This window comes from Saimiri boliviensis, chromosome 16 (assembly GCF_048565385.1).
Source record: "Saimiri boliviensis isolate mSaiBol1 chromosome 16, mSaiBol1.pri, whole genome shotgun sequence".
In the NCBI taxonomy this organism is placed as follows: Eukaryota; Metazoa; Chordata; class Mammalia; order Primates; family Cebidae; genus Saimiri; species Saimiri boliviensis.
In genome coordinates, this window is record NC_133464.1 from 39,311,379 (window position 1) to 39,337,029 (window position 25,651).

Genomic DNA, 25,651 nt, shown 5'->3' on the forward strand with positions numbered 1-25,651 from the left:
TCTACTTCTGGAAGGCTGAAATGCAGCCGGTTTCCTGGGGTGGAGCGCGGAGGAGGTGTCACCCACAACCCTACGCGGCCACTCTTTCTGGTGCCCCTCTCTTCCACACCTACTTCCTGACTGCTCCCATTCACCAGGGGCGAGCGGGCAGGCAAGTGTGGAGCCGGGAAAAGAAAGCTCTCCATTCAGACAGGAGGAAAGGGCAGGGACCACAAAGATCGTACCTACCGGTGCATACAAAAGGAAGCCCCCAATACCTTGTCCAGGGAGCTCCCGTGGACCAAGCCAGCTTCCACGACAGGCACAGACTCTTTAACTCCCCGCTTCCGCGCTGTCTTGGGCCAACCAGGGCACGGGGCTTGTGAACGACTGGCCAATCGCGTCGCCCCGCCGTCCGCGAACCAGCCAATCGCCCGGAGGCCGCTTAGGAAATTCGAATAGCAACTCCTCGCTCCACGTTCCGCGCAGAGGAACGAGGCTCCAAATTCAAATCAACGCAGCGTCACGCCAGCGGCAAGCGCGAGGGGCGGAGCCTGCCCGGCGTGAGGCGGGACGCGCGGTGTGATTGCCCCCCAGAGAGGAAGGCGCTCCAGTTCCGGGTCAGGCCCTTCTCCCGCCTCCCTCGGCCTCAGTCATGGCGAGTAGTAGCGGCGCCGGGGCGGCGGGGGCCGCCACGGCAGCGAATCTGAATGCGGTGCGGGAGACCATGGACGGTGAGTGCCCGTTGCGCTCTCTTTATCTTGCCTGCCTTCCCAGAGCCGACGCCGCCAGGCGGAGCTGAGCCTGGGGAGGACTCTAGGTCCTCCTCCTGCCCCGAACGGCATCTTCAGAGATCTTTGGAAGAGACCTGCCAGGGCTGTAGGACGGATGGCCTTATCCCTTGAGAGTTGTCTCCGCCGCTGCGTAGTTTGTCGCGCGCGCTAGGCGTTCCGACCCCCTCGTCAGCCAGTTGCGCACAGCGTCCCTCTCGCGCCCAACCCGGAATGCCGCGCCCCCGCAATCCCCCCAGTCCCGGGTCGGCGCGACCCGGCCGCTCTCCCGCGGTGACGGCCCCACGCGCCACGCCCACCTACGCAGTGACCCGTTCCCTTCTGCGCGCCGCGCCCCACCCAATTCCCGCGCGCGTGTCGTGCGGGGCGCTTTGGGGGTCCCCTAGGCTGAGATCCCGGCTTGGACCGGGACCACCGCTATGCCCCCTGTCCTTGGCACTTCTGTAGGCGCCGTTAATATCCTGCGAATGAACAAGTTCAGAATTGTCCTAGTTTCCTCTTGAAGCGGGTGACGCCAGTGCTCAAGTGCTGTGGGTGTCGCCTGTTTTTGGTCCGGAGGCACGTGCGAGTGAAGCCTACACAAGCGTGGCAGAACACTAAATTAGTGTCTTGAGGTTTTCCTCTCTCCACCCTTTAATGTTGGTTCTGCCACTTTGTGCCCCTGGGTTGAGCTTGTACTAGATACTTAAACATCACTGGGCCTGTTTGGCTTTTTTTCTGTAAAATAAAACCATACCTCGTAGAGTTGTTGTGAATATTTAAATAAGACAACCAGGTAAAAGCATATCCTGGTTGATCAATTATTTTTCATATTATATCAGATGTCATTTCCCTTGTAGGCTTCTTTGTCCCCTTTTTACCCATATCCACCGGTATATGAGTGTGTGATCCATGTTAAATGTCATTTGCAGTGGACCTAGACATTTTAACTTCACCCAAAGAGTAAAAGGGCTTACATAAATGAAAAGTGACAATGGAGTCTTAATCCTACCCAATGCGATAGATATAAATAGTAATTGAATGGTTGCCCTAACAAAAGGTAGACATGTAACCAATTTGTAGGTATATGAGAATTTACTATGAATAAAGGTGGCATCTCAACTGGGTGGGGAAAGCTTAGGTCATTCAATAAATTTTACTGGGGCAACTGGCTCATTTCTGGGAGGAAAAGTTAGATCCTATGATTTCCACCCAAACTCCAGGGAGATAAATACTTATTAGGGGGTATTGGGGAAATAAACTTCCAAGTGCTGGAAAAGAATACTGGTGGATATAATCTTTGCATCGGGAATAACTTTCTAAGCTTAATGCCAAGGGGAAATGATATAGGAAACAATAGATAATATGTTGACAGTTGACTTAAAATATTCTAAACACTCTGCGAAGCAATCATAAAATTCAATGGAACCAATGTACTTACAAACTGTAATGGAAGGGATTCTTGGAAAATCACATTGGAAACCAAGTTTCTCTGTTAGTGCTTCTCATATTAAAGACAAAGACTTCCATCAACTACAATAAAATGCAGTACTATACAAATGAAGTTTAAAAAATATAAGGTTTGATTTTAATTATTGGATTCAACAGGCATGATTACGCTGTCAAATTGTTAGAAAAGTTTCTAAACACTTTTAAAGCCTGAAATATGTACTTTTTTCTCTCTTTTTTTTGCCTAATGTATGTCAATTCAGCAAGTTAAATATGTATATTACTGACTGAGCAGCTCTGTTTCTAGAAATTTATACTAATGAAATAAAATTTAGTATGTACAGATTCTTTTTTTTTTTTTTTTTTTTTTTTGAGGCGGAGTTTCGCTCTTGTTACCCATGCTGGAGTGCAATGGCGCGATCTCAGCTCACCGCAACCTCCGTCTCCTGGGTTCAGGCAATTCTCCTGACTCAGCCTTCTGAGTAGCTGGGATTATAGGCATGTGTCACCATGCCCAGCTAATTCTTTGTATTTTTAGTAGAGACGGGGTTTCACCATGTTGACCAGGTTGGTCTCGATCTCTCGACCTTGTGATCCACCCGCCTCGGCCTCCCAAAGTGCTGGGATTACAGGCTTGAGCCACCGCGCCTGGCCGTTTCTTAATATTATTTAATGTGGGAAACATGAGAGCAGCTTAACACCTAACACAGTAGTTAAACATAGTATTTCCATCAAATGGAATGATATGCAACTAATTAAACTGCATTTTAAAAGAATACTAAAAAATAAGAAAGTGTTCAGAGTTATCCTAAGTGTGGTGGTTATGTGTTAGGTAGATATTAAATGAGTGCTAGAGTATATACCAAGATGGAAAAGGCAGTTATGTGACGTGAAGTTGTAAGTTTATATTTAAGTTTCTAAGATGAAGTAAAGGCAAGACAGTATTACATGCAGATTTTCAAAACCTGGGATGCTATGCTAATTCCCTGGTATTGTGCAGTGATATATAAATTAATAAAAGTACTATGTACATATTTTTCAATGCCGTAAGCTTTCTTTTTTTAAGTTTTCTTTATATCTTTTTTCAGTTCTGCTTGAGATTTCAAGAATTTTGAATACTGGCTTAGATATGGAAACTCTGTCTATTTGTGTACGGCTTTGTGAACAAGGAATTAACCCAGAAGCTTTATCATCGGTTATTAAGGAGCTTCGCAAGGCTACTGAAGCACTAAAGGTTAGAGATTCCTATTAGTTCATTTGAAATAAAGATGCTTCCATTTAGAAAAATGTTAATGAAGTTATGGGGAACATCCTGGTTAAACAAGGTTAAACTAACATCCAACACCACCAGAAGATCAGGAGTTAAATAGCGTATGTTCATATCACAAAAATAACTACTACCATGGACCATGTTATATTTTCCCAGAAGTCTCTGTTTTTAGAATTGTGCTGTGTGGTGAGTAAAATTGTGCTTGCTCCAGAAAAGATATATTCAAGTCCTAACCTGTGGTCCTAATGAATGTGACCTTATTTAGAAATAGTGCCTTTGCAGATATAATCAAATTAAGATGAGGTCACCCTGGATTAAGGTAGATCCTAACCCAGTGATTGATGGCCTTATAGGACAAGAGAAATTTGGACACAAATAGCCAAGGAAAGTTAAGAATTTTCTGTGGCCACAATAAGCTAGAAAGAGGCAAGGAAGGATACTCCCCTAGAGCTGTCAGAGAGCATGACCCAGCTAACACCTTCATTAGGGATTTCTGGCCTTTACACTGTAAATATATTTTTATTGTTTTAACCCACCTAATGTGTGCTACTTTGTTGTAGTCCCAGAAATCTAATATAGGTTTTGGTACTGGGAAATGGGTGTTGCAGTAGCAAATACTTAAAAATGAGGATGTGGCTTTGGAATTAGGTATTGAATAGAGATGGGAAAGTTTTAAGGTGCTAGATAGAAAAAGACTAGATTTTCTTGAGGAGGAACTGTTGATAGAATGGTGAATGTTAAAGGCAATTCTGGTGAGGGCTCAGAAAGAAAAGATCTGTAGAGAAAGCTTCAGGTTGTTTTTGAGACTACCATTAGGATTAGAATGTTGCTGGAATATAAATGCTAAAAGCACTTTTAGTGAAGACCTAGATGGAAATGAGGAATATTTATTGGACACTAAAAGAAAGGGGATCTTTCTTAGAAAGTGACCGATTGGGCTGGGCAAGGTGGCTTATGCCTGTAATCCCAGCACTGTGGGAGGCCAAGGTGGGTGAACATCTGTTGTTAGATGTTTGAGACCAGCCTGACCGACATGGAGAAACCTTGTCTCTACTAAAAATAGAAAATTAGCCAGGCATGGTGGCACATGCCTGTAATCCCAGCTACTTGGGTGGCTGTGGCAAGAGAATCATTTGATCCCAGGAGGCAGAGGTTGCAGTGAGCTGAGATTTCAACATTGCATTCCAGCCTGGGCAACAAGAGTGAAATACCATCTCAACAAAAACAAAAAAGAAAGTGACAGACTGGTTGAATTATGTTCTACTGTTGGAAGGAAAATAGAATATGTAAGCAACGAACTTGGGTATTTTGTTGAGGAAATTTCCAAGCAAATTGTGGAAGGTACAGCCTGATTTCTCCTTGCTGCTTAATAATGTGAGAGGAATGAGCAAATTGAGGAAGGACCTGTTAAGAGAAAAGGAACTAGCATTTGAGAATTTAGAAAATTCTCAGCCTCTCTGAATACCATGCTCTGGGGACAGGGCTAAGAGTGTGGCTAGACTTTTATGAAGAGATTAGGCATGTGATAGAGCCAGTCAACCGTTTTAGCACAAACACTGCCAGCTTGGACAGGATGAAGTGAAAGAAGGCTATCAGATGACTGGGATTCTTCAGACAGGAAGCTGGCTGATGGAGCTGTTCAGCTGTGAACCTATGTGTTGGTGGCGGGGGGGGGGGGGGGGGGGGGGGCGGGGTGCCACTGCTGCCACCAGGCTTCCAGAGGGCCACCTTTTTTCAAATTCAAATGAACCCTCTTTACACCTTTTAATTGTTCGGATTGACAACTGAAAACATACCCTGTTCTCTCTTGCACAAACGCTCTGGTTTAAATGGTTGTGATTATATTTCCCTTTTTATATAGCACCAACAAACCTTGAATACTAAAACTTTTAAGTTAGTTCATCTTAAAACTTGTCCCAAACATGGGCTTACAGAGACAGGCAATGGGGGGAAAAACAAACAAAAACTTCTAATACCTAATACAAAGTGACTTCTCTTTTTTCTTTCCTTTAAGAAAGCAACTATGATTTACGTATCTTTCAGATTATTTCTTCTTCATATTTGTTTTTTGTGCTTTTTAAAATCTTTTGATTATTAAATCTAACAAAAAAGGGTAAATCACATTTATAGAGGCAAAGTGTATCGTAAAGAGGATATCCATGCAACTATCATTGCCAGCACTAGAGAATCCCCCTTGTGCACCTTCTTCAATCACTAACCTGTACCTCTTGCCCTCCCCTCCAATAACTACTATCCTCACTTTTATGGTAAACTCTGTGTTAGTCCATTCTTGAACTGATATAAAGAAATACTTGCTGGGTGTGGTGGCTCACCTCTGTAATCCCAGCACTTGGGGAGACTGAGGCAGACAGAGCACTCGAGGTCAGGAGTTCAAGACCAGCCTGGCCAACAGTGAAACCCCGTCTCTACCAAAAATACAAAAATTCACCAGGCATTATGGTGGGCTCCTGTAATCCCAGCTGCTCAGAAGGCTAAGGCAAGAGAATCACTTGAACCCAAGAGGCGGAAGTGGCAGTGAGCCGAGATTGCAGAATCAGTACGACCCAGGGAAACTCTGTCTCAAAACAAACAAACAAACAAACAAAAAACCCGAGAGCAGATAATTTGTAAAGAAAAGAGGTTTAATTGACTCATCGTTCTGTAGACTGTATAGGAAGCATAGTGGCATCGACTATTGTGGAGGCCTCAGGAAGATTACAGTCACTGTGGAAGGCAAATAGGGGAGCAGGCATATCACTTGGCAAAAGGAGCAAGAGGGAGAGAGCGAGGTGCCATTTTATGTAACCAGAACTCTTAAGCATTCACTCACTGTAGTGAGTACAGGACCAAGAGGATGGTGCTAAACCATTCTTGAGGGATCTGCTCCCATGATTCAGTCAGTTCCCACCAGGCCCCACCTCCAGCATTCCAACATTGGGAATTACATTTCAACATGAAATTTGGATGGGGACACACATCAAAACTATCATTCCATTTCTGGCCCATCCTGAGTCTCATGTATTCTTGTCACATCGCAACATACAATCATGCCTTCTCAACAGTCCCCCAAAGTTTTAACTCATTCCAGCATTAACTAAGAAGTCCAAAGTTCTATCTGAGATGAGGCAAGTCCCTTCCACCGATGAGCCTGTTAAATCTGAAGTAAGTTATTTACTTCCAAGATACAATGAGATTATAGATATTGAGTAAACATTCCCATCCCTAAAGTGGGAAATCAGCCAAATGAAAGGGGCTACAGGCTTTATACAAGTTCCATCCCAGCAGGGCAGTCATTAAATCTTAAAGCTTCAAAACAATCTCCTTTAACTCTGTGTCCCACATCCAGGACACACTGATGGAAGCGTTGTACTCCCAAGGCTTTGAGCAGCTCTGCCCCTATGGCTTTGCAGGATTAAGCCCTCATGGCTGCTCTCATGGGCTGGCATTGTTGAGTGCCTGCAGCTTTTCCAGGCTCAGGGTACAAGCTCTCAGTGGATCTACCATTCTGGGGTTGGAGGATGGTGGCCCTTTTCTCACAGCTCCATTAGGCAGTGCCCCTGTAAGGACTTTGTGTTGGAGCTTCAACCCCATCTTTCCCCTCTGCACTGCCCTAGTAGAGGTTCTCCATGAGGTGTCCACCCTTGAAGCAGGCTTCTGCCTAGATATCCAGGCTTTTCCATACATCCTCTGAAATCTAGGTGGAGGCTGCCAAGCCTTAGCCTTTGTACTCTGTGCACCCACAGGCTTGACACCCATTGAAAGCCACCAAGGCTTATGGCTTGCACCCTCTGAAGCAGTGTCCCAAGCTATACCTGGGCCACTCTGAGTCATGGCTGGAGCTGGAATGGCTGGGTTGCAAGGAGCAATGTCCCAAGGCTGTGGAGGGCTGCAGGGCCCTGGGCCTGGCCCATGAAACTATTCTATCCTAGGCATCAGAGCCTGTAATGGGAAGGGCTGTCTGTTAGATTTCTGAAATGCTGTCTAGACCTTCTACCCTTTGTCTCAGCTATTAGCACCTGTCACCTATTTAGATATGGAATATTCTCTAGCAAGTGGTTGGTTCTCTAGCAAGTGGTTGCTCTGTAGCCCCCTTGAATTCTTCTTCTGAAAATGGGCTTTTATTTTCTATGACATGGACAGGTTGCACATTTTTCAAACTTTTATGCTCTGCTTCCCCTTTAAGTTCCGTCCTTAGGTTATTTCTGTGCTCATGCATCTGAGTATATGCTGTTACAAGCAGCTGTTCGACATGTTGAGCATTTTGCTGCTTAGAAATTTCTTCTACCAGATACCCTAAATCATCACTTTCAAGTCCAAGCTTCCACAGATCCCTAGGACATGGACACAGTGCAGCCAAATTCTTTGCTAAAGCATAACACATGGGATCTTTGCTCCAGGTCCCAATAAGTTCCTCATTTCCATCTGAGATCTCCTCAGCCTGGACTTGATTGTCCATATCACTATCAGCACCTTGGTCACAACCATTTAGCCTCTAGGAACTTCCAGACCTTCCCTTATCTTCCTTCCAAACTCTTCCAACCTCTGCTCATTACCCAGTTCCAAAGTTGTTTCCAAATTCTCAGGTATCTTCATAACAAGGCGTCAGCTCTTGGTACCAATTTTCTGTATTAGTCTATTCTCATATTGATACAAAGACACACCTGAGAGTAGGTAATTTATAAAGAAAAGGGGTTTAATTGGCTCATGGTTCTGCAAGCTTTACAGGAAACATGGTGCTGGCATCTGCTTGGCTTCTGGGGAGGCCTCAGGAGGCTTACAGTCATGGCAAAAGGGGAAGTGGAAGCAGGCATGTCACATGGCCAGAGCAGGAGCAAGGGGTGGGGAGAGGTGCCACATACTTCTTTGTTTTGTTTGGCTTTGTTTTTGAGATGGAGTTTTGCTCTTGTTGCCCAGGCTGGAGTGCAATGGCGCGATCTCTGCTTACTGCAACCTCGGCCTCCTGGGTTCAAGTGATTCTCCTACCTCAGCCTCCCGAGTAGCTGGGATTATAGGCATGCACCACTATGCCCAGCTAATTTTATGTTTTTAGTAAAGCTGGGTTTCACCATGTTGGTCAGACTGGTCTTGAACTCCCAAACTCAGATGATCCTCCCACCTCTGCTTCCCAAAGTGTTGGGATTACAGGCGTGAGCCACTGTGCCCAGCTTGGTGCCACACACTTCTAAACAATTAGAGTGATAACTCACCGTCATTAAGGCAGCACCAAGGGGATGGTGCTAAACCATCCATGAGGGAATCTGCCCCCACGATCCAGTCATCTTCCACAAGGCACCGCCTCCAACAGTGGGGATTATATTTCAACATGAGATTTGGGTGGGGACACATCCAAACTGTGTCAGACTCTAATTTAAACTATTGAATTTGATATAAATGGAATCTTGTAACCATCTTTTTACTGGTTTCTTTCATGTAATATTGTGTCTGCAAGGTTTATTTATGTCATGTGTAGCTGTGGTTCATTCCATTTCACTGAATGTGTTTCATTATACAAATATACTATATCCTGTCCACTGTGTGGGTTTATTACACATAATGCTGTTTTGAGTATTGTTGTCCATGATTCTTGATTCATGTGTACATGCATTTCTGTTTGGTGTCTATGTAGAAGAAAAATTGCCAATTCTTAGGTTATGTTTATCTTCAACTTCAACAGATAATTATAATATCAGCCATTTCAAAAATTATTATGTTGATTTATATTTCTACCAGCAGCATATGAGTTTTCTTCTTATCTTTGCCAATGCTTATTATTGTAAGTCTTTTTTCTTAATTTTTTATTTTTCTTTAGTAGAGATGAGGTTTCACTATGTTGGCCAGGCTGGTCTTGAACTCCTGACTTCAAGTGATCCACCTGCCTCAGCCTCCCAAAGTGCTGGGATTACAGGCATGAGCCACCAAACCCGGCCTGTTTTGTGAGTCTTTTTAATTTTAGTCATTCTAGGTTATCTATGGGTTTCTTATTTTTTAATTTTTGCGGATATATTCTAAGTCTCTGTATTTATGGGGTATGTGAGATTTTGATACAGGCATACAGTGTATAGTGATCACATCAGGGTAGATGAGGTGTCTATCACCTTAAGCATTTATCCTTTCTTTGTGTTACAAACAATCCAATTTTAGTTATTTTTAAATGTATGATAAGTTATTGTTGAATGTAATAACCCTATGTGCTATCACATGCTAGATCTTACTCATTCTATCCAACTATATTTTTGGACCAATTAACAATTCCCGTTTTCTTCTTCCATCCCCCGACCTCCAACTACCCTTCCCAGCTTCTGGTAACCTTCATTCTACCCTCTGTCTCTATCAGAGTTGTTTTAATTTTTAGCTCCAATAAATAAATGAGAACATGTGAAATTTATCTTTCTGTGCCTTGCTTTTCATTTAACATTATAACTTCTGGTTCCACTGTATTGTTGGAAATCACAGGATCTCATTCTTTTTTATTCCACCCATATTGTTGCAAATGACAAGATCTCATTCTTTTTTATGTTTGAATAGTACTCAATTCTGTATAAGAACTACACTTTCTGTTTGTTTGAGACAGAGTCCCGCTCTGATGCTCAGGCTGGAGTGCAGTGGTGTGATCTCTGCTTACTGCAACCTCTGCCTTTTGGGTTCAAGCGATTCTCCTGCCTCAGCCTCCCAAGTAGCTGGGATCACAGGTGCCTGCCACCATGCCTGGCTAATTTTTTGTATTTTTAATAGAGACAGGGTTTTACCATGTTGCCCAAGCTGGTCTCGAACTCCTGGCCTCAAATTATCCACCCACCTTGGCCTCCCATAGTGTTGGGATTGCAGGTGTGAGAACTGTGCCTGCTGAACTACACATTCTTTATCTATTAATCTGTTGATGGACTCTTAGGTTGCTTTCAAATCTCAACTATTGTGAATAGTGCTGCAATAAACATGGGAGTGCAGATATCGCTTTGACATATTGGTTTCCTTTCTTTTGAGTATATAGCAGTGGGATTGCTGGATCTTATGATAGATCTCTTTCTAGCTGTATAAAGAACCTCCATACCATTCTGTAGTGGCTGTACTAATTTACATTCCCACCAACGACGTACAAGGGGTCCCCTTTTTCCACAACCTCACCACCATTTGTTATTGTCTGTCTTGGGTAAAATCTATTTTAATTGGTGTGAGATGATATCTCATGGTAGTTTTTATTTGCATTTCTCTGATCAGTGATGTTGAACACCTTGTCATTACCTGTTGGCCATTTATATGTCTTCTTTATTTTCTTTTTTTCCTGCCTCAACCTCCTGAGTAGCTAGGATTACAGGTGTGCACCACCATGCCTGGCTAATTTTTGTATTCTTAGTAGAGACTGGGTTTCACCGTGTTGGCCAGATTGGTCTTGAACTCCTGATGTCGTGATGTCTGCTTCAGCCTTCCAAAGTGCTGGGATTACAGGCGTGAGCCACCGCCCCCGGCCTCTGTATATCTTCTTTTGAGAAATATCTGTTCAGACCTTTTGCTCATTTTTTAATCAGATTATTAGATTGTTTCTTATTAAGTTGTTTGAGCTCCCTTATTAATTATTAAGGGTTATTAATCCCTTGTCAGATGGATAATTTGCAAATATTTTCTCCCACTTTGTGAGTTGTCTCTTCACTCTGTTGATGGTTTCCTTTGCTGTGCAGAACCTTTTTAACTTGATGTGATTCCATTTGTCCATTTAGCTTTGGTCGCCTGTGTTTATGGTGTATTACTTAAGAAATCTTTGCCCAAATCAGTGTCCTAGAGTTTCCCCAGTGGTTGTTCCCCCCCACCCCCAGTTTCATAGTTTGAGGTGTTAGATTTAAGTTTGTAATCCATTGTTTTGTATATGGTGAGAGAGAGAGGTCTAGTTTATCTAGTTTCTTTCTTCTGCATGTCAATGTCCTGTTTTCTTAGTACCATTTATTGAACAGACTGTCTTTTCCCCAGGGTATATTCTTGGCATATTTGTGGAAAATGAATTCACTGTAGATGTATTGATTTACTTCTGGGATCTCTATTCTGTTCCATTGGTCTGTGTGTCTGTTTTTATGCCAGTACCATGCTGTTTTTGTTACTATAGCTCTGTAGTATAAAGTCAGGTAATGTGATTCCTCCAGTTTTGTTCCTTTTGCTCAGGATAGCTTTAGCTATTCTGGGTGTTTCATGGTTCCATATAAATTTTAGGATTATTTTTTTCTACTACTGTGAAGAATGTCATTGGTATTTTCATAGAATATGTAGATTGCATTGAATCTGTAGATAGCTTTGCCAATATGGACATTTTAACAATATGGATTCTTCCAGTTGATGAATATCAATTTTTTTTTTCATTTTTTAGTGTCCTCTTCAATTTTTTGCATCAGTATTTTATAGTTTTCATTGTAGAGATCTTTCACTTCTTTGGCTAAGTTTATTCCTAGGTATTTTATTGGTAGCTATCATATTTGGGATGACTTTCTTGATTTCATTTTCAGATTGTTCACTGTTGGCATATAAAAATGCTATGAATTTTTTGTGTTCATTTATATCTTGCAGCTTTACTAAATTTATCAGTTCTGATAGTTTTTTGGTGGAGTCTTTATGTTTTCCCAAATATAAGATCCTATCATCTGAAAAGAAGGATAATTTGACCTTTTCCTTTCCAATGTGGTTATCGCTTATTTCTTTCTCTTGACTGATTGCTCTAGCTGGGAGTTCCACTACTATGTTGAATAACAGTGATGAAAGTAGGCATCCTTGTATTTAAGCTGTTAAAGAAAGGCTTTCAGTTGTTTCCATTTAGTATGATAACTAGCTGTAGATCTGTTATATATAGTTTTCATTGTTCCTTCTATCCTTTGCTTTTTTAGGGTTTTTATCATGAAGAAATGTTAAATTTTATCAAATGCTTTTTCAGCAATAGTGGAAAGGATCATATGATTTTTGTTCTTCGTTCTGCTGATCTGATGTATGACATCAATTGATTTGTATATGTTGAACTATCCTTGCATTCTCAGGAAAAATTCCACTTGGTGATGATGAATTCTGTCTTTAATATGTTGTTCAATTTAGTTTTCTAGTAGTTTGGTTTGGTTATTTGCCTCAATGTTCATCAGAGCTATCAGCCTATAGGTTTCTTTTTTTTTTTAATGTGTCTTTGGTTTTGGTATTAGGATAATTACTGGCTTCAAAGAATGACTTTGGAAGCATTATCTCTCTGTTTTTTAGAATAGTTTCAGTAAGATTGGTATTGATTTTTCTTTAAATGTTTGAAATTCACAGTGAAGCCGTCAGATCCTGGGATTTTCTTTGCTGGGAGACTTTTTGTTATGCCTTTGATCTAATTACTTGTTATTGGTCTGTTCAGGTATTGCATTTCTTCTTGTTTCATATTGGGTAGGTTGTATGTATCTAGGAATTTTGTTTTCCAATTTATTGTCATATAGTTGCTCATAGTAGCCACTAATGGCCTTTTGAATTTCTTTTTTAAATTTTTGTTAATTGTGTTTTGTTTTTGTTTCAATGGGTTTGAGGGAAACAGGTGGTATTTGGTTATATGCATAAGTTCTTTAGTGGTGATTTCTGAGATTTTGGTGCACCTATCACCCAAGCAGTGGATACTATACCCAATGTTTTCCATAGTGGTTGTTGGTTGTATTAGTTTCCTTTACCACCAACAGTGGAAACGTGTTCCCTTTTTACCACATCAATACCAACATCTATTATTTTTTGATTTTTTGATGTGGCCATTCTTGCAGGAGTGAGCTTGTATGGCATTGTGGTTTTGATTTGCCTTTCCCTGATCGTTAGTGATATTGAGCACTTTTTTCATATGTTAAGTTGTTTATTTGAAGTTGTTCTACTTTTTTGATTAGGCCCATATTGCTATAAACTTTCCTGTTAATACTGGTTTTGCTGTATCCCATAGGTTTTATTATGTTGTGTTTCCATTTTCATTTGTTCGGAGAAATTTTTCAGTTTCTTTTTTAATTTCCTCATCGAGTGGTCATTCTAGGGCACATTGTTTAATTTCCATGTTTGTATAGTTTTCAAAATTCCTGTTATCAATTTCTAATTTTATTTCATTGTGGTTAAAGTTGATAGTATTTTAATTTTTTTTTGTATTTTTTATCATTTGTTTTGTGGCTCAGCATATGACCTGTCCCTTGTAATGAGGCCTGTGCTGAGGAAAAGAACGTGTATTCTGCAGCCATTGGATAAAGTGTTCTGTAAATATCTACTTGGTCTATTGTGCAGATTGCTTGGTATTCCTTTGTCATTTTTCTGTCTGGGAGATCTACCCAATGCTGGAAATGGGTTGACGGTTTCTAGCTATTATTGTATTGGAGTTTGTCTCTATCTTTAGCTCTTATAATTTTTGCTTTATATATCTGGGGCTCCAGTTTTGGTGCGTATCTACTTACCATTGTTATATATCCTCTTGCTTAATTGACCCCTTTATCATTATATAATAACCTTGTTTGTCTATTTTTAAATTTTTGTCTTGCAGTCTATTTTTCTCTGATACAAGGATAGCTACTCTTTTTCTTTGTTTCCATGTAATATCTATTTCCACCCCTTTATTTTCAGTCTGTGTTTCTTTATCAGTGAAGTGTGTTTTGTAGGCAACAGATTGTTCGGTTGTTTATTGTTTTTTGTTTTTTTTTTTTGAGACGGAGTTTTGCTCTTGTTACCAGGCTGTAGTGCAATAGCGCAGTCTCGGCTCACCACAACCTCTGCCTCCCAGGTTCAAGCAATTCTCCTGCCTCAGCCTCCTGAGTATCTGGGATTACAGGCATGTGCCACTGCAGCTGGCTAATTTTGTATTTTTAGTAGAGATGGGGTTTCTCCGTGTTGGTCAGGCTGGTCTCGAACTACTGATCTCAGGTGATCTGCCCACCTTGGCCTCCCAAAGTGCTGGGATTACAGGCCTGAGCCACCGCACAGGGCCTGTAATCGAGTCAGCCACTCCATGTCTTGATTGGAAAGTTTAGTCCATTTACATTCAACGTTGTTATGATCATTAAGGACTTCCTACTGCCATTTTTTTGTTGTTGTTTTCTGATTGTTTTGTGGGCTTTTCTTCCTTCTTTCCTTCCTTCCTGTCTTCCTTTTAGTGATGGTGATTTTCTCTGGTAATATGTTTTAATTTCTCGCTTTTTATTTTTTGTGTATCTGTTGCACGTTTTTTGATTTGAGGTTCCTATGAGGTTTGCAGATAAAACCTTATAACCGTTACTTTGATGACAACACAGGTGGTATAAACAACGAACAAAGGGAATACTAATAAAACTTAGTTTGTCTCCCCACTTTTTAACTTTTTATTTCTATTTGTATGTTGTACTGTGTGTGTCTTAAAAAGTTGTAGTTATTATTTTTTACTGGTTCTTTTTTTTTTTTGAGACGGTGTTTCGCTCGTTACCCAGGCTGGAGTGCAATGGCGCGATCTTGGCTCACCACAACCTCCGCCTCCTGGGTTCAGGCAATTCTCCTGCCTCAGCCTCCTGAGTAGCTGGGATTACAGGCACGCCCCACCATGCCCAGCTAATTTTTTGTATTTTTAGTAGAGACGGGGTTTCACCATGTTGACCAGGTTGGTCTCGATCTTTTGACCTCGTGATCCACCTGCCTTGGCCTCCCAAAGTGCTGGGATTACAGGCTTGAGCCACCGCGCCCAGCCTTACTGGTTCATTTTTTAGGCTTGCTACTCGAGATATGAATAGTTTACATACTGCAATTACAATGTTCTAATAGTCTGTGTTTTTCTGTGTACTTACGATGGCTGGTGAGTTTGGTACCTTCAGGTGATTTCTTACAGCCTATTAATGCCCTCTTATTTCAGAATGATGAACTGCCTTTAGCATAATGTAGGGCAGATCTATTGATGAAATCCCTTAGCTTTTGTTTGTCTGGAAAAGTCTTTATTTCTCCTTTATGGTTGAAGGATATTTTCACTAGATATACTCCTTAAATATGTCTTGCCACTGTTTTCTGGCCTGTAAGGTTTCCATTGAGAAGTCTGCTGTCAGACATACTGCAGTTTCTGTTATTTGCATCCAGTAGTACCAAATATTAAACACATTTAATAAAGAGATCTTCCAAACAGGATTTGTGTGGGCAACAAGACCGTTTTATTTTGTGCTTGGGTGCAAGCAGGCTGAATCTGAGAAAGGACAGGTGAAGGGAGTAGAGGCGTGAATTGGTTTTATAGGTTGGGGCGATTTTTGGCGGGGCAGGGGTGTTAGAGAGTAAGATTAGTTACAGTGGTGGGAGTAGGGGCAAGGAGTATATGTTACCATAAGTTCAGTTACGATTAGGGATAATGGCCAGCTGGCCAATGCAGGCTGGGGGTGGGGGGCGATCAGCCATGGCAGGCAGGACTTAAGACTTTCTGGGTCCAGGCTTGCACATGGAGGCCTGACAGTTTCTTTGTATGTTCTTTGTTTTCTCTTGCTGCTTTTAGGATCCTTTCTTTATCTTTCACCTTTGGGAGTTTGATTATTAAATGTCTTGAGGTAGTCTTATTTGAGTTAAATCTGTTTGGTATTCTATAGCCTTCTTGCACTTGAAATATTGATAACTTTGTCTTGGATTAGGAAGTTCTCTGATATTGTCCCTTTGAATACTGTTTCTACCACAGTCTTCCTCTCAACTTCCTCTTTGAGGCCAGTAACTCTTAGATTTGCCCTTTCCAGGCTCTTTTGTAGATTTTGTAGGCATACCTCTTCCTTTTTCATCTTGTTTCATTTTGTCTCCTGACTATTTTCAAATAGCTTGTCTTCAAGCTCACTATTTCTTTCTTCCGATTAACTGGTTTGCTGTTAAGAGACTCCAATGCATTCTTCAGTATGTTAATTGCATTTTCAGCCCAGAATTCCTGCTTGATTCTTTTTAATTATTTTGATCTCAAGGATTAGTCATTAGTATTTTATAGCTCATTTGGTGTCTTTGTGTTTTTCTGGATGGTTTTGGTGCCTGTGGATGTTTCTCAGCGCCTGGTTCTTATGAGGTGCTTTTTTGTATGGATAGTTGCTCAATTTGATGTTCCAGCCGGGGAGGAGGCACAATTACTGCAGGCTTCTTTTCAGCCATCTTGCTCCACCTCCACCCTCGCATTTGGTTTTATTTGTATTTCTCTGGGTACCAATGAGATTAAGTTTATTTGTGCATGTTTATTAGCCATCCTCTTTTGTGATATATCTTTTTGAGTCACTTTCCCATTTCTTTGCATAGTCTGTCCTTTTCTTTTTGATTGGCAGCCCTTTAAATATTCTGGCTATAAACCCTTGTCAGATGTGCATGTAAAGTTACAAATGTTTTTAATCATGTATTTTTTAGAGTTTAAAAAACTACTGAAATTTTTTGTTTCTTTTTTAACTCAAACCTATGGCTTCCATATGGCAGAAAGAAAAATAACTGAATAATAAGAATAGCTATTATTTATGTGAATACTTTTCTCATGCTTAGACTGAATGTTCTGCAGGCTTCACTGGCATTATTTCCTAGATATCATTACAACAGTGATTAACTACTACAGTTTGTGCATTCCTAATCTCAAAATCCAACATGCTCCAAAATCTGAAACCTTTTGAGTTCCAACGTGACACTCAAAGGAAATCCTTATTGGAGCATTTCAGATATTCTAATTAGGGATGCTCAGTCAGCAAGTACAGTCAGTCATCTGTATTTGCAGGTTCTGCATCCATGGATTCAAGCAGCTGTGGATCAAAAATATTTTGGGAGCAGGCAGAAGGAGGGTTGTGTCTGTGCTAAAAAGCTACAGACTTTTTTTCTTGTCATGATTCTCTAAACAATACAGGATAACGATTATTTACATAGTGTTTACATTGTGTTAGGTATCACAGCTAATCCAGAGATGATGTGAAGTATGTGGGAGGATGCATGTAGGTGAAATGCAAATCCTATACCCGTTTATAAAAGGCATTTGAGGATCTGTGGACTTTAGTATCTGTGGGGTGGGGCATAGGAGAAGTCCTTGAACTAATAATTCACCACGGCCAAGGGACAACTTTAATGCAAATTTTCCAAAATTTCAGAACATCTGAAATCAGAAACAGTTCTGGTCCCAAGCATTTCCAACAAACAATACTTATGCTACTGTTAAGTAGTTTACTGCTAAGGAAACTGAAGCTTTTGGTGACTAATTTAGTTATTTTAAGAACTTTACAGTTAGTGATTGACGTGAGATTTGAACTTGGGCTGTCTGCCTTCAGAGTTGTTTACTAAAGTACTGAGTTTTCTCCTCCAGTAAATCTCAAAAATACCTGAGCTAGCAGTTTAGGAAAAGATGAAGTGGTTATTAGAAACGAAACAGTCATTGGACTTTAGCATGGGCACATTCCCTGACTTAATATTATCTAATAACTCTGTTAATAAAAATAGAGGAGTATTACAGTCTTTTATCAATGTATTTCTGAAATTTTTGAGGGTAAGATTTATTTAGTACACATCTGCCACAACTGCAAGAGTTGTTGTTCTACTGTGCTTGAGTTTGAAAGGAATGAATGTAATAGGAAGATATTTGTTTTGTACTAAGTTTGAGTGTGTTTAAGAGACCCAGAGTCAAACCTAGCTGAGGCAGGTGACTGACAGGTGCTTTGGCATAGCATTTTCTTAGGCAAAATATGGCGTAAGATATTAGGATAGGCAGTTCAGAAGTGCCAGTTTAACGTAGCCTTTTCTGCTTTCAGCATACTAGTTATTTTGCATCCAGTGGGCCATAGTGAGGTGTGGGAGGTAAAATCAGTAAGATGAACAGATCAGGAAGTGTGAACTATTTGAATGGAAAGTCTATCTCTCACATACACAAAGCCTCTTAAAATGCATTTCTCCTATGATCTAAAACCAGTATACCAGCATCTCATTAAAACTAGGGTGTTTCAGCTAGGCATGCTAGCTCATGCGTGTAATCCTAGCACTTTGGGAGGCCAAAGCAGAAGGATCACTTGAGGCCAGGGGTTCAGGAGTGCCTTGGGCTTCACAGTGAGATCCCATCTCTACAAAACACTTATTTTAATTAGCTGGATATGGTGGTACACACCTGTAGTTTTGGCTATTCAGGAGGATGCCCTGAGCCCAGGCGTTTGAGGTTGCAGTGAGCTATGATTGTGCCACTGCACTCCAGCCTGGGCAACAGAGTGGAAAAAACAACAACTAGGGAGTTCCTAGCAAAGAAGTATTTATTAGAACTTGTTTTTTTGAAGTAATTAACATAATTATATGATTTTTATGAAAGTGATACATCCTTATACAGATATTTAATTCAGAAAATACAAAAAATAAAAAAAGTTACTCAAGATTACCAAAGAGATAACCTGAGATAATGTTTGGTAAACATCATTTCAGATAGTATCATGCTATTTTAAAAATAAAAGTGTTGGCTGGTGTTGAGCGCGGTGGCTCAAGCCTGTAATCCCAGCACTTTGGGAGACCAAGGCGAGTGGATCACGAGGTCAAGAGATCGAGACCATCCTGGTCAACATGGTGAAACCCCGTCTCTACTAAAACAAAAATTAGCTGGGCATGGTGGTGCGTGCCTGTAATCCCAGCTACTCAGGAGGCTGAGACAGGAGAATTGCCTGAACCCAGGAGGCGGAGGTTGCGGTGAGCCGAGATCGCGCCATTGCACTCCAGCCTGGGTAACAAGAGTGACACTCCGTCTCCAAAAAAATAAATAAATAAATAAATAAAAATAAAAGTGTTATGTTTGATTTTAGCGAATTAAAAAAGTAACTCATTAATTTGCTTCTCTCTGGACTAAGTCTGTTTTCCCATATTGCCATTTGGGACAGAGGTGGGGAGCTGGTGGATTCAGCTGAGCACTGACCCTTTCCTCCCTTTCCTTGACAACCCTTTATTGGCTTTACAAGCATAAGATTCTTCTCCTGGCCTTGTGTGGTTGCTGTGAATGAATTTCTTTCTTGCTCTCTTTTTGTTGTTAATTTCCTTTGGTTTTAAATTTAAGGTAAGGAGAAAGTGTTCCTTCTGTGTTCTATCTTTATCTAGAATTCCTGGCATATAGACTTTAACTGTATGGTATTTATTGTCTCTGTTTTAGAATAGGTATAATAACAAATCAAGGATATCTTGAAATGTTGCAAAAAACTGTTGGTCTGAGACATTACTTTTTTCTTTTGCTCTTTGGTTAACTATGTAGAAAATAGTAAATTTTTTGTTAATTGTTTTGCTTTTTACTTTCACAGATTTGTATATTGTATATTGATGTGGTCTAAGTCATTTATAGTAAAAGTGGTTAGCTATCCTGATTACATAAGTTACTCAACAGCAATAAGTAGGCCACCTTATGCGCATCTCCCACAGCATAAAGAGGACTGCTAATTAAGTGCATTTTATTAGTGATTCTTTACTGACATTGAATTTTTTTTTTTTTTTTTTTTTTTTTTTGAGACGGAGTTTCGCTCTTGTTACCCAGGCTGGAGTGCAATGGCGCGATCTTGGCTCACCGCAACCTCCACCTCCTGGGTTCAGGCAATTCTCCTGCCTCAGTCTCCTGAATAGCTGGGATTACAGGCACGCGCCACCATGCCCAGCTAGTTTTTTGTATTTTTAGTAGAGACAGGGTTTCACCATGTTGACCAGGATGGTCTCGATCTCTCGACCTCGTGATCCACCCGCCTCGGCCTCCCAAAGTGCTGGGATTACAGGCTTGAGCCACCGCGCCCGGCCTGAATTTTTATATTATCTCCTTAGTGCTAGGATTTATGTGGAAGCAGTCATCTACATACTGTAATTGAGAAGTTCTGAGCAAAACTGATTTTCCTCTATCTTCTATTTTAGTCCTGTGGACTGAGCCTTGCCCTTTCTCTTACAGATGTCCTGTACTGTTACTGACACTTTAATATAAATCTGCGATGTGTCCCTGTGTAGGCAGGTCTGCAGCATGAGGATTTTGGAGCTGTAGAATTTGGAGTTAGGAGAGGAATGAAGGATTCACTACATCCTCTTCTCCCACTCATCTTCCCAAGGGAGTGAGTTAACTCCTGCACAGAAAAGGAGTTTGGAAGAGAAGAGGACTACGAAGGCAGATTTTTCCCAGGGCTGATTCCTGCGAATGTTTGCAGTCTGTAGAGGCAACTGGTAACAACTACATAGCTGTCTCTAGGATGCTTTCGCTGTCCTTTCAGATAGAAAGTTCTGCATTTTTGTATGACATGAACGACATAGCATTGCTTACTTTGTTTAGGCGAAAATACTTGTTTCATTGTACGTTGGAGGAGGACTTCCAAAATTAATAGGAAAATGGAATGGAACAAGAGAAATTGCATTTGAATTAAGGTATCTTATTTAAAAAAAACAAGTAATGTGTATGATTTTTAAGTCTTCTTTGAATTAGGTAATGCTGAGAATGGAGTTAAGGAGATAACAGAGTGCCTAAAGGGTATGTGGCTAAAGCTAATATAGGAACCTATAAGGAAAGAAAGAAGTAACAAATGTTTTAGAACAACAGAATATTTTTCAAACTAGGTTTTAATTCTCTTCAATAGTAAGCCCGGAAGAGAGAAAGAGTAATTTATAATAGAACTGCGAGCCAAATATATAGAAAAACAAGTTGGTTCTGTTGGCTGCATAGAGAAAGTTTCAGCTTTATTTCAGGTTGTATTACAGTTTTCTCAGTATTTTAAGGTGTTTTTATAAAAGAGCTCTGAACTTAGACTAAACTAAAAGCAGGTTTTAATTGGCAATTAGAAAGGGCCAGGTGCAGTGGCTCACCTGTAATCCCAGCACTTTGGTAGGCTGAGGTGCGTGGATTGCTTGAGCTCAGGTGTTTGAGATCAGCCTGGGCAAAGGCGAAACCCTCTACTAAAAATTAAAATAATCAGTCAGGCATGGTGGTGGCTTGTGCCTGTAGTCCCAGCTACCCTGGAAGTTGCAGTGAGAGGATCACTTGGTTCCTGGAGACGGAGGTTGCAGTGAGCTGAAATTGCACCACTTCACTCCAGCCTGGGTGATAGAGTAAAACCCTGTCTCAAAGGAAAAAAGAAAAGGAGTTAGAAAGGTAAATAAAATTAAAAGACTAACGTGTATTTCTAAAACTAAACTTATTTAAAATTATATCACTTTTATATTGACATTAAGAAATTACTTTTTAGGTAGGATGATAGTATGGTGATTTTTTAAGTCTCTAGAAATATCAAAGCATTTATTGATATGATATCTTGGAATTTCTTTGGAATCCTCTGGGAAAGAATAGTAATTAGGAGTGTAGATGAGACAGGATTAGATGTTCATTATTCATCTTTTGCTCTTGTTCTCTCCACCTTGTAGCATGAAAGGCCTTTTTCATTCTTAATCCCTTTTTCACACTATAATAAAACATACGGAAACACAAACTGATGAAGTCTATGGGAACAGGTCTGCCATAGGTTAATGTTTCAAGTAGCAGTATGTTTTTACATATGCTCTTAACTATTATTTTAGGTGATATAACTATTTTCCACTGCTAGCCTGTGGACTGTTAACTGTATGGTCAAAAGGTAGTCCTGATACATATAGCAAAACATGAAAAGCACTGCATTACCATGATAAAAGTGGTTCTGTTATATAGGGAATAGTTGTTTGTTAATGACAGTGCAGTATTGACAAATTTATCTTCATGATGCCTCCTTTTCTATGGTTTTATTATAATGAATCTTACTTTCTTGTTCTAGGCTGCTGAAAATATGACAAGCTGACTTTCTGGAGAAATTATGATGAGATATGTCAAGCTCTACAAGAGGATTTGAAGATTGCATTGTAGTCAAGAATGTACAATGAAATTACTGCATGCAGCAGTGTAGAAAAATTTTCCTTTTTAAAAGAATTATAAAACCATAGCTTTATAAATCAGTGGAAAGTGGCTTACAGAGAGAACTATCAGATGTGTTTACATCACATCTTATTCACTTTTCTTAACAGCTCTAATGCTTTGGCATTGCCGTGTTCATATTTATGTATTCCTTATTTATAGCTCTGATAGCTTTAATTTTCTAAGCAGTCTGTCTATCAGATGTGCACATCTGCTGTGCCTGGTTGAAGTATAGTGGAACCCATCAGTAGTAATGTGTAGTAGTTATGACTCGTTGACATTTCCATTATAAACTTTAATTTTGAATTGTTTATGCATTATAACTGTGGATTTATATTGTATTGGGCTGAAAGTTGACAGGATTTCAGCCACCATTTGTGAATTTTGATTTAGATTCATTATGTATATCAGAATCTTGTTTTTTAAATAAGAGCATAGAAAACATTTCTTGTAATCTGCTCTTTAACAAAGAATATTTAGTTTTTTAAACAGTTTGTTGGGCAGCTAATAGTGTGAACCAGGTCATTTTTGTATATAATTAAACTTTTAGAAACTTGGATTTTTAAAGTAATGACAGTGCTTAGGTTAGTATTGTTTGTAATTCGAATTATTTACATCTAATGAGGCTGTTAGTTAAGAATGTGTTCTTAACGTTTTATACCCTATAAATGGAGGCCTAAAAAAATAATGTGTAAAATGAAACATAGCAAACATGCAAAATTTGTATTTACTTTTATTACATAAAAGTAATTTTTGAGTCTTACCTAATAAATCTTGAATGCTTATTTAATAAATTATTAGATGGGTGATGTGTTTCAAAAGATATTTGCTGTTTTTGAAGAAATAAGGACAGTCATTAAACATAACTAAACAGTCATATATTCTATATTAGGAATCATAAGTATGGCTTTTTTTTAAACCTTCTTAATGGGTTTTAATTATGGCTTTTTGGAATTATTTTGTGTTTCTTTATTTTTGCCCTTAAAATTTTAAGTTGTCAAAATGAAGATTCAAAGATAAATTTTAGAAAATGTAGAATAGTATTGATTCTGTTCCTGTAACAGAATCTCAGTGCAGTTTTTTTGCAAAACTAATATGGATTTAATCTGATTTTATTACTTCTTAAATTTTAGATTTTGTTAGGTACCATTTAAATGATTATACAAGCATTCCCTCTTTAGTAGCATTTTTTGTTTTCCAGACAAGCTGAAGTGGTTTTAACAAGATTTAGTAATATTTAAATAGCAACCTTCTCAGCTATTTTTTTCTTTAATCTAAAATTTTGTCCATTTTGACTTCTTAAATGTCTGGCATCTTTACCAAGTGAACTGGAAGGTCTGTTACTGATAGAACAGGTTGAGGTGGCAGTAGGAATTTGTGATAAGTCATTTGATGGATAATAAAACACTACAAATACTATCTGTTATTTATAAAATCATAACACTTTTGTCAAACTCCAAAATTTGTATATACTTTCAGGCCGTAAAAGTTGATAGTATTATTTATGACTTTGTAGACTAAGTTATTTATGTATGAAACAAAGCAGGAAAATATGTTGAGAAGGGATCGTGTTTACAGAGGACTCCTTTAATGTGCCACATTTTAAAAATGTAAACATATATTTTTAATGCATACTTAAGTAATATTTAAGAAACTAAATGAAATGATACAATTGCAGTGTTGTGCTTGTTGTCAATGACAAAAATAAAACCATTTTGGTGGTATTGGCCTGTACTTTTGTTGTAATATATGCTTTTGTTAATTCAACTTGTGTTTCTATAGGGCAAAAGATACAGAACATAAAATTTACCATTTTCACCTTTTTTTTTTTTTTTGAGACAGGGTCTCACTCTGTCACCTAGGCTAGAGTGCAGTGGTGCGATCTCAGCTTACTGCAACCTCTGCTTCCTGGGTTTAAGTGATTCTCCTGCCTCAGCGTCCCAAGTAGTTGGGATTACACGCGCTCGCCACCTTACCTGGCTAATTTTTTGTATTTTTAGTAGAGACAGGGTTTCACCATGTTGGCCAGGCTGGTCTTGAACCTCCTGACCTAAAGTGATCCACCCGCCTCAGCCTCCCAAAGTGCTGAGATTACAGGCTTGAGCCACCACACCTGACCCTTTTTAACCATTTTTAAGTTTCATGGTTTAGTGACATTGAGAATATTCACATTGTATTGTAACCATCACTATTGTCCATCTCTAGAACTTTCTTATTATCCCAAACTGAAACTCTGTACCTGTTTAGCACTAACTCCCCATTGCTTCTTCCTCCCAGCCCCTGGTAAACATTTTCCTACTTTTTGTCAATGAATTTGACTCTTCTAGATACCTTATGTAAGTTGAATCATATTTGTCCTTTTGTGTCCATCTTATTTTACACAGCATGTTTTCAGGCTCTATCCATGCTTTAATATGTATCCAGATTTCCTCTTTAAGGATGAATATGATATATATATATACACACACACACACACATATATATCTTATATGTATATAATAAGATATATATATATGAGAGACAGGTATTAGTTTATATATATCTACGGTGGACATTGGGGTTGTTTCTACCTTTTGGCTATTGTGAAAAGGCTATTCACAGTAGTAACAATGTTGTGGACGTTGGTATACAAATACCTGTTCAGGTCCTTTTTATCAGTTGTTTGGAGTGTATACCTAGAAGTGGAATTGCCAGCTTTTGAACATTCTCTAAGGTTTGACTTTAATTCAGTAGGCGTTAGAGAAAGGAGGAGATATGATTAAGCTTTTTTGGAAGTCGCTTTACTAGTGACATGTAGGCTGGATTTGAGCAGGGGGAGACTGGAAACAGAGACTAGTTAGAAACTGACAGTAACCCAAGCTTAAATGCATCAGGGTAGGTTCAACAGACGTTACAAAAAAAAAACAGAAACAAAAACATGGGACAAAAACATGACAGGTTATGGGGAAAATAGAGAAGAAAATAAGGTGACTGAGTTTCTAAGCCTGGGTAACAAAGATGTGTTTATCAGCAAATGGAAATCAAGAGGGAATCTAATTTTCCCAGAAAAACGATTTTTATTTGAAGAATATTGTGTTTAACATACATGTTAAATCTTAACCCTTGCCAATCTTCCAGAGACCCTTGCCCATCTCCATTGTTGTGTCCTACAGCATTACCACTCAAACATAGTATACAATTTACTTAGTTATGTGTATTAATATAAACAAATAGACCTCTACTGAAAGAGCCCCACAAGGGCAGGGATTTTTCTTTGTTGTTTCCATCAATGTATCTTAAGTATCTTGATGAATGCCTAGCACATAATAAATAAATACATATTGGTTGAATGAATGGATAGACTGGGCATCCAGGAAACAATAGTTA

The 25,651-nt window shown here is 39.6% G+C and overlaps 2 protein-coding genes across 4 annotated transcripts in view; one reads left to right on the forward strand and one right to left on the reverse strand.

The window, feature by feature from the left end:
• BORA (BORA aurora kinase A activator) overlaps positions 1 to 481 on the reverse strand; it is a 35,124-nt gene extending 34,643 nt beyond the window's left edge. Inside the window, exon 1 of one of the 3 annotated variants that reach the window (XM_074387631.1) lies at positions 258 to 481. The gene's annotated coding sequence lies outside the window, so the exon portion shown is untranslated. Of the gene's footprint in view, positions 1 to 228 lie in introns of all 3 variants that reach the window. The other 2 variants (XM_074387630.1, XM_039473145.2) reach the window with 2 other exon arrangements.
• A 97-nt stretch (positions 482 to 578) lies between these two features.
• On the forward strand, positions 579 to 24,019 carry MZT1 (mitotic spindle organizing protein 1). The gene is made up of 3 exons (XM_003931037.4): positions 579 to 713; positions 3,287 to 3,432; positions 22,149 to 24,019. The coding sequence occupies exons 1-3, from the start codon at positions 635 to 637 to the stop codon at positions 22,170 to 22,172; spliced, it is 249 nt and encodes an 82-aa protein (XP_003931086.1). The 5' UTR covers positions 579 to 634; the 3' UTR covers positions 22,173 to 24,019.
• Positions 24,020 to 25,651: the final 1,632 nt, after the last annotated feature.